At 40.9% G+C, this 10038-nt stretch overlaps 1 protein-coding gene across 6 annotated transcripts in view; it reads left to right on the forward strand.

The window, feature by feature from the left end:
• PKIA (cAMP-dependent protein kinase inhibitor alpha) overlaps positions 1-5604 on the forward strand; it is a 59883-nt gene extending 54279 nt beyond the window's left edge. For all 6 annotated transcript variants that reach the window (XM_087825457.1, XM_087825454.1, XM_087825453.1 and 3 more), the window contains 2 exons: positions 336-513; positions 2137-5604. In XM_087825457.1, coding sequence (XP_087681583.1) covers positions 363-513; positions 2137-2216 — 231 coding nt within the window. In that variant the 5' untranslated portion in view covers positions 336-362 and the 3' untranslated portion in view covers positions 2217-5604. The remainder of the gene's footprint in view (positions 1-335; positions 514-2136) is intronic.
• Positions 5605-10038: the final 4434 nt, after the last annotated feature.

Here is a 10038-nt window from a genome sequence, read left to right on the forward strand (position 1 = left end):
GCATGCCAAATCTGGCCCTAGGTCTACTTTTGTAAACACAGTTCATATTATATTTGTTTAGCATATTATCTTCGACTGCTTTTGCACGACAGCCACAGAGTTGAGTAGCTGGGACAGAGACCATATGTTCCTCAAAGCCTAAAGTATTTTCTATCAGGCCCTTTACAAAAACATTCCCTGACCCTTGATCAAGAATCAAAGCATCGCTTGCTTTGAGGACATGTAAGCAAGATAATTATTTCACATTCATATTTAATGGCCATAATTTAACAAGGGTCTTGGTGAAATGTTTACCACTGACCAACATATTTACCTGCTAATTTCTGTTTTTTCAGTCCCTGCTATGTGGATATTTGTTAGCAATGACTGATGTGGAAACTACATATGCAGATTTTATTGCTTCGGGAAGAACAGGTAGAAGAAATGCAATACATGATATCCTGGTTTCCTCTGCAAGTGGCAACAGCAATGAATTAGCCTTGAAATTAGCAGGTCTTGATATCAACAAGACAGGTGAGTTGTTTGACACATATTTCTCTATGAACATAGAACGATTTCAGCATTTCACTAAGTAGGATTAAGGCATGGAAGACCATCTTCAATAGTAGCCTATGGAGTGATAAATAGTCTAATGCAGGATAAAAGTCAGGGACTGAGCTCTTACTCCCACTCCATTTCCAATGACTTCTCTTTACAGGGTTTCCCACTCAAATGCTCTGCAATGATGACAACTGTATGACAAAATGTCACTAGCTGAGAATTGGGAGGGACTTCCTTGGTAATTCCTGAGTGTTTCAGCTTCATTTTAGTTTATACTTAATATTGCTGTCCCATGTTTACCTTGACTTGTTAACAATCATCTATTGAGCCAGCTTGTAGCATTATGCTAAACCCTGAGAACTGTCCCCGGAAAGTCCCTATAAAAGTCACCTAGGAAGTCCCAAGCTCCCCAGGACTCAAATTCCTCATCTTGTATTTATGCAGCAATTTCATCTTTAAATATTCCACTCTCACTCCTTCCCTAATCTGACTTCATTTCTTTGGTTACCGAGAGCTTCTCCTATTTGCCAAGTTCTTGTTGCTTGTGAATCTACACATCCTAGGTACAGGACATCAGCCCATCATGGGAGCCTAGTCATTGCTTCAACAATGAAAGTAGTGTATGAGAATGATATATAATGCCTGGTCCCCTTGGGACCCTTTTAGTACAGAATTTTTTTAATGTAGAACAACTATTTTAATTTCCCTAAAGTATGTTATATGGTGAGATGTTTTGCGTGTACTTGTTAAAAGTAAAGGAGAAATCACTTTCAACATCTCCATTTAAAGAATGGGTCAGCCCACTTCCCTCTAACCATTTGAATTATGGTAACAAACTCTTAACACTTATAATTTACATGATTGCAACATCCTCAAATATTTTGTTCACTAAGCCATATTGGTTGCTTAGTAATGAACTGACACATGCAAATATATGAATCTTTGAATCAAGGATTGCCTACAGCTTGGCCTCAGATAAAATGACCTATATGGAGAGAAAGTATAGTTCAATTTCAGTGTTTGTGTGTCACTAGCTGGAATTGCTGCAGAGGGTGCAGTTATGAGGGTGGTTTTATTGGAATTCTGTGTGTGCTAAGGGCAGGCCAGAGTTATTATTACTGTGTGACAAGGGACTGACCAGCTGGCATAATGTCCTTTCATCTTCCACTGTTGCTTTTAATATAAACTAATTAAACCTCTGAGAAATCAGCTGGGGTTATCAAATGCTATAAATAATGTAAAATGCATTGTTTAAAAAATTCCTAAAATAAAGTCATGATAAAAAGGGAAACTTGTTGCTCTCCACTTGTGATTTCTGCCACCCGTAGACCTTTTAAACATGAGTGCCAGAGCCTGGGCGTGAGATTTCCCAATTATTTATCAGAAGCACACATGCTAACTACTGGGAAAGTCCACTTATTTTTCCAGCCTCACTGTCCCAAGGTCACAGAACCAGAATTAGCTAACCCACTTAAGCTATTTTCTTGATGTTAATTAACAAGACAGGACACTTTATGAGGACTTCAGACTTCTGGCCTACTCCTAAATCGCAACATGCCCGGTTTTGACTTTGCCGTGTGCTCTCCGCTCTTACAGGAGGTGAAGATGATGCACCGCGGAGCTCGACAGAACAGAGCGGGGCAGCTGAAGGCGAAGCAGCCAAACCCGAAAGCTAACGCCCCGCGTTGATCTTCCTCAGCCCGGCCATGTCTCACGTCTCCGGGCCTGGCTGGAATACATTTGTGCCCACGAGGGACAAGGGGAGAAAGGAAATGGCTGTGCTGCACGGCAGGAACCTGCTCGCTGTCATGTTAGACATGGGAGCAGAGGCTCTGGCTGCAGACACACTTTTCTCCACCACTGTCCTTAGCAATGGCTGAAGTCGCGTGGCTTGTGTCTGGACGTCATTTTGTATGGATCCTTGCACTTGACCACATGACTAGATGCTTGTAGAGGGTAGCAGCGACCTTCGTGATGATTGTCCCTGTAGCATCTGGCCCCTCAGTGTCAGAGGATTTAATTGTGTCCAATTGCAAAGGGTTGGCTGATCCCCAGAGTTTAAGTATCTCTGGCCCAAGTATTCACCCAGTAAGAGAACCATCCAGAAAGCAGTTTTTAGCATCATGTGTCCGTGTGTCCCCACTGTGTGACTTACACTGTTTTGTATTGTACAATATAGATGCTCGGCACTGCCCCCTTCTTTGACTGCTCATGAAAAACAAAAATAATGTACATTACTGTGAATTTTTATACCACTCATTTTTAAAAGGGCTGTCTTCTTTCTTCTCCGTAGTGTGGTGGTGTACACAGGATAGAACACATTTTTAAAACTTAATCTTTCCCCTTAATTCACTGCTAATGAATTAAGACTAACAGATTCATCAAGACTCCTTTGCTTTTATGATGCCAGAATTTGGAAATATCCATTAATGTGAATATTACCTGAATTCAGTTTGTTCAGTGTCTGCACAGACCAGAATTCAATCTTCAAACTTGGTTTTATCTCCAAGTGGAGAGCTTTGCCCAGCCAATATTTTTATCTTAAATATGAGGATTTGGGAGAATTAGGAAGGTGGGGAAGAGAAGACAGGATAATACGAACAACTGGAAATGTTTTGTTCTTTGGAATCAAATTTCTCAGTGCTGTATGCTACTATTTAAATTAGGAAAACAGCTGATTTCCAGGGTGATGAAAAAGTGGAGAAAATGGTCTTGCAACCAATTGGTATTGCAACCAGGTATTGCAACCAGGTGAACACCAATCACAAACGTAAAGCCCTCGTGTTGTTTCTCTTGTCCTTTCTTTTTCAGCCCTATCAGCTCCAGATGTTATTATGCACTTTTTAATGTTTGTAAACTTTTACTAATAATTAGTGTGAACTGCATTCTGATAAAATCACCATCATCATCATTAGAAGCTAACAAAATCCTCATTCATGCTGTTGATGGCCTCAGCTGTGTTTTGGCATCTTGGTTCTTACTTGGAAAGTTTCTGTGAGCTGTGTTGTCCCTCTGGGTCAGTATTATGAAGTCATTTGTCAGTGGTAATAAATAAGGACCCAGTCATTGCCACTGCCTCATGAGGAAGACCCTTTACGATAAAGAGCCCACTTAACTGGCCTTGAGGTCTTAGCACAGTCCCCTGTGGAGCAGGCTAAGGAGTATTTCAACAGGTAACTATATGGAAAAACCAGGAACTCAGCCCTCCTCTGAATGTGCAAATGGGATGAAAGGTAAGTCTGCCCTCACCCCCCTCCCTTTACAGTACGCTTCAAAGGAGAGGGGTAAGGGCATGGGTATTGTTTGGTCCTCAGTCATAGGTTCCTGGAAAAATGTTAATGTGTGAATCTCTCAGAAAAGAGAAAAGAAAAATTAAGTTTTAGAGTACTTCCTACTATCTAAACCATTAGGGTCCAAAATGTTCACTTAAACAAATCTACCTATGAGTGGACTTACAAGTGGGAAAAGATTCCTGAGGCCCTTTTAGACAATCATTGGTAGTCCATTTAAAACACCCAACCCATAAAATCCCCTTTTCGATACCCTCCTCTACTGTCCTCATAGCTTTCTTGTGACTCTAGGTTAAGTGCTTTTCACCCTCAAGGTGTGGGATTCCACACTGATTCCGTGTGGTTTTGTAAAGTTTAGGAGTAGTGCTGAGTATACGTGGAGGGTTGCTATTCCCATGTGATACACTATGATTAATGCATGTGGTGTCCTGCCTGTCTTTGAATATATACTAGTGCTAAACTGCGAAGTCATATGCAGCTTTTGAATTATTTTGACCTCGTACTGCTACTTTGTCTGCCGTATTCAAACCCAAGGCATTCCCAAGATGAAAGATAAAAATCCACTTTCCAAAACATCTTTACAAATGTTGCTCAGCAAAAGTTCACAGTACCTTCCAGATCTTATTGTCATATGTTTTACTTGCAAGTCAATAATATTCAAGGAATTGAATTTTTAAGGAGAGAAGGAAAGTGTGGAAAACAAAGGCACTGGTTTGATAATACACAGCGAATGCCCATTAATTAACCAACATGCTAATCACTTCCCAGAGCATATCTGCCCGTTTAATCCTCAAACAATTCAATTAAAGAAGTAGTGTTATCCCATTTCACAGATTAGCAAATTAAGGCACAACAAAATATAACTTTTCAAAGCCGAAGAGGCTAATAAATGATGAAATTAAGATTTGAACCTCTGTCTCGAAGGAGCTTTCTACTGCACAGGCCATAAAACCAAAACACAGCATGTATCTCTGGATGGGAATATTTAGATGGGCAGGTTTAGCCTCCACATTTTGGAGAAGGAAACTGAGTCCCAGAAAGAAAAACTGTCTTCCTCAAGGTGACCTATGTGCATGATGGCACACATGTGTCTAAATCGTGGAAAGTGTACTTTTTAAAGAAAGATATTCACTTAGCATTTATTTTTTTGTGTTATACTTCCAAAAAGTTATTTTTGTGGCATGCAGTCTATAAAGTTAGCATGGTTCAGGTATTTTTTTATGTCCCATGCTACCCATTTTGTTTAACCAGAAATATGACAATTGCAGTTTTTCAACTCATTTGCAACAAGTGTGAACTTATCAAATTTACCTTTTATTGATTATAAGCCTCCTATGCCAGCATTTTGTTACCATAAATTCATTGAAATGTTTTTACCAATAGATAACATGCACCTTTCAATTTGGGGGCAACACCCCCCGAGCTGCGCACGGCAGTGCCCTATCCTCGAGTCTTCCCCAGACCCAGTGGAAACACAGCATTTTAGAGGCTGAGGGATCCTGCTGCTTCTCTTCAGAGAGGCAGAAAGGGTAAAGAAATGTCACTGCCTGCAGGTAGCAATGCTTTGTGATGCCGATAGAAATAGGGAGAAAACGTGGAGTTATCAAGTGGAAACAGGAAAGGATCTGTGATTTATGGTATCTTGACAGGCGCTAAATTGTTCTTCAATTAAAAGTGGCAGTCTCTGAAGTCATTTGTGAGCTGTATGACTTTTGTATTTAGCAATGTTGCATGCTCACATAATTGATATTAAAAGTAATACATTTTTCTGAAATGTGCAGTCTATGAAGAGTATTTATTGAATACACGCCATGTAGTTGGTGCTGGAGAAAGTGCTGTGGGTGAGGAAGGAGAAATGCAAAGCCTCAGCCACCCTGTGGTGGACATGCCCACCCTTCCAGCCTCACCTTTTCCCGGCCTTTACTCCACTTATTTCCACCTCCATTCACCAAGGGAGCCCGCTTCCTGGACTTTATCATCTACTCGAGCCAACTCTTAAATCAGAAGCTCCAACATCACTCCTGTGGTTCTTACTTGCTCATCTGTGGGGCAGTGATTTAATATCAGAACAAAGACAGGTGTTTACCAGAATCTCCTGAGAGTTTTTACATCCCCTGCTCCACCAGCTCACACATAGATCTAGTCACTCACACTCTCTTCCCTTGAAAGCACTCCTGTACGGCTTTGGTCTCTCCCTCCTACCCTCACTCTCAGCAACTTGAGAACCAGAGATCCAGAAGAAGTGCAAATTTTTCCAGATGCACCTGCCACGTTTACTCCACCGAAAAGCTTTAAAATGAGTCACTAGCACAACACAGTGCTCACAGACACCCAGGGTCCTACTACATTAGGAATCACATCTTGGCATAGAGGAGCAGAGAGAATTCTACTTTTGTTTCATGGCACTATTTTTCCCACATGCAGGCCGTAAAGACCGAGCAGAGGCTGAAGTGGGGCTGCGGAGAAGGCACGCCTCTCCCGGCACGCAGCCAGGGTCCCGGGAGGTCTCGAGCCTAAGGGGCAGAGCGCGCCACGCAGATCTCTCAGCTCATCTTGCTGCAGTCACAGGACAACACACTTACACGGGGGTGTGGGGCAAACTGAAGCCAGTGCAGCAGGTTTGCGTCACTTCCAGTGGCTCTTTTGTATTTTTTGCATCTGTCTGGTCCAGGACAGGGGGATTTGGGATCGTGGCCAGCTCTCCTTGTTAAGTCAAAATGAACAAAACGATCCAACTACAACCACGTAACACGGAAGCCTCCCACTTCCTGTCTAAGATGTATTCCTTCATCTGAGGTCTTAAAATCATGTTTTCTTTCTGACCTTAACAAGAGGTCAGTTATCCTTTCTTTACTCCTCACTGACTTTGCCCCTTTCCGCGAATATACTCAATTTCTCAAATTCCCCTCTTTCCTTCACCACTTACATATCTCAGAATGGTAACCTATGCTTTCTATCTTCATGCTTTTCTTCATTTCTTATCTCTTTCCATTTTGACTTCCAATTAAATTTTCTCATTACAAACGACATCCTCGGAAGCTCCCGGACTCACAGTAATCGTCACTGATGCCTTGGCCAATGTGGAAATGAAAGGTGGTGATGGTCCAGAGGACTCAAGCTTCACCTAAAACCAAACTGAATGATTTTATCATTTTAACTGATATCAGTGTGACAGGCTACAGCTGAATAATAAAGGCTTCTTAAGGAAGGAGTCTACATATCCCATGGAAAACTCGATTTTCTCCAAGTTCCCATCTTCCATCAAATGCAGATGTGGCCTTTCTCTTTGACCGCTCTCCCCCCATGTTAGGTGGCTGTCCTCAGATCCTGCAGTGCTCATTTCTTCCTGGGGGTGGCTGCTACGCACACGTTCTCTAACCTGGACCCCGAGCATCTAGAGATGGGCACAGCTCTCTCAGGATGTTTTTGAGTTATGTGTTCTATTAAATTCCAGGATAACTGCCGGTGATACATCACTAGTTCCTCTCAACAGCAGCCATATAGAAGCAAAGACACTTAATTTCTTTGACCCCAGTCCCACTCTAGCTCTGAGTGAGACCTAATCAAACATACTGATCCCAATGGCCAAGTATAATGGATCGTTTTTATGTGTTTTATTAGCCTGTCCTATGGCACATAGTCCTGTTCACCATGGGATCTTTTTGGAGATGCTTCACTTGCCTTTCTATTTTCCCCCAGATGGTTTTTGTTGCTGTTCCTTTCTCTCTGCCAATTTCCCACTAACTACCCCCACTAACTACAGTGGTTCCCTGGGTGCCATCCTTATTCCTGTTCTGCAGCCCCCCTCTTCCACTCCCCCATCCATCACCACACTTACACCATTAACCCTGTATCTTCACCTCCAACCCACAGCTCACTCCTGATCGCCTGACCTATCGCAGAAATCAACACGGACTTCCCCAAATTATCTCAGAATTAAATATTCAAACACTAAATCCAGTACTCGACACATTCTTCACATGTTGTGGATCTCACTGAATGGTAGCACTGCTTTCCCAGCAAACTTAAACCAAAATTCTCAGTTTCCTTAACTTTCCTTCCTCCACGTTTTGTTTCAGTCCATCAATTCTAATTCTTAGCTACTTCTTAAAACGGCCCACTTCTTTTTGTCTGCACTTCAACCTTTTAAATCGTCACTTAGCTAATACGATGCAATGGCCTGCTCACAAGGACCATTAGTTCCTCTCATCCTGCCCCATATGGCCCACTTTGTATCCATCTTGCAACCAGATGTGTCTTTCTAATGCATAAGTGATGATTTCACTCCCTTGATGATTTAAAAAAAACCTTCAATATGTCCAGACAAAACTTTTTGCTATGAGTGCCACATTTTGTTTTTATGTAACTTTTTGCTCTGTTAGCTATTTTCCTGTTCCTACGATCTTCTTCATGCTTGTTGGCAAATTCTCATTGATCCTTTTAGACTATGCTCCGTTTTAGCTTTTTCTTTAGAGCTTTTCTGAATTGTATCCCCACTCCCAAGCCCCACCCTAAGAAATCAGCTGTTCTGTGCTCCTTGCTCCCCTAGCACGTGATCTTCAGCCATATTTCACTAGATCACAGCAATTTGTTCATATGTATGTCTCTCCAACTAGAATATAAGCTCTTTGTATCTTCATTATCTATTAATACTCAATAAATACTTGTAAATGAATGCTTGCCCTCCTGAAGCTCACAATAGAGCTGAGAGACAGAAATTACACACAAATTAATAGCCTAAAGAAGTGGGAGTTCTGCTAGAATATGATGAACTTCAAAATGGCTGGAATCCACAGGAAAAAGGGGGAAATAATATATAAAGGGACTAAGAAAAATATTTTTCTGTAATCAAAGATACCAACCTGAAGTTTCTTTCCTGAATATTATATCTTTAGGAAAACACAGAAAAATAGTGGCCATGGAAATATCACAGAACTAAAGAAGCACTGTGTACATTTCGACTCTAAAACTAAGAAATAAGGACGGCCAAGGTCATGGTGGAGGTTCTCCTAATACAACCCATGCCTGCACTTGGGCTGTGGTGATTCACTTCACACATTTTCGCTTGAGGAGGACAGTGTGGCTATTACTACTATCCTGTGGGATTTTTAAGTTTCCTTTCATCCCACATGTTCTTTGGAATCCATAAAATAATACATATCCATGAATTTTAAGGGCAAAAAGTTATGTAAAAATAGTCATAGCTAGGGAGTAACAACTAAAACAGAACCTGCCTTTCCAGATGGTCCTTAAAAAAACCCTTGGACACAGACAATAGTGTGGGGAAGGCCTGGGGCAGGGAGTGGGTGCAGGGTGGAAGGGGTCAATGGGGAAAAAAGGGGACATCTGTAATACTTTCAACAATAAAAATTTAAAAAACAAAACAAAACAAATCTAGTAAATCATCAAGTTTATTTAGAAAATATTTAATGAGCGTTTAGTAAGTTTAAGTCTCCATATTAGATGCAATAGTGAAATAAATAAGGCCACAAAATCCTTGACCAATAGAAATTGAAATATGATAGTGACCATAGTTTTTTCTATCAGCATTCCCAGCATTTCCCCCATACATCCCTCTTCATAAGGAATTTTTCTTCAATTCCAGTGTCTACTGAGAATTTACTTTTACTCCGCTGATTCCCAGCCTTTGTAACACAAAACTGGGACAACATCTAGACACAGGTCGGAATGATAAGAGGAAAAGACATTTTTCATGAAGAATCAGTGTCAGAGTTGTTCTTTGTTAGGGATAAATCAGGTAATGGTTGAAGCAGACAATATTCCCCCCCCCAAGCAAACCTGTTTAAGTAAAATTTACACAAAGGGCTAAAAAATAAGAGGGTTAGGCTGAGAAAAGCAATGAAACTGAGGTTTCTAAAAGAAAGTTTGGGAGGGTTGACAAGTAAGATTTCAATGAAAAAAATACTCAAAGAAAATTGGGAAAGAGAGAAAATAGTATTTTTATAGATTGTGAACTAGACCTTTTTAAAATATCCTTATAGAGATATGTACAAATATTGGGAATACAATTCAATTCTTCCTAGTTTTTAGATGAGACTTTTGAATGTGGCTTCATTCAAAGACAGGGCCACATGAGACCCTAAGGCTTAGAGTACACTGATTTAATAGCAATGGTAAGACAAGCGGATACATGGACACACACACACACAGGATAAATGTCTGAAAGTGACGAGCAGATGATGAATGT

The sequence above is a fragment of the Miniopterus natalensis genome, chromosome 16 (assembly GCF_054644295.1).
Source record: "Miniopterus natalensis isolate mMinNat1 chromosome 16, mMinNat1.hap1, whole genome shotgun sequence".
Classification (NCBI taxonomy): Eukaryota; Metazoa; Chordata; class Mammalia; order Chiroptera; family Miniopteridae; genus Miniopterus; species Miniopterus natalensis.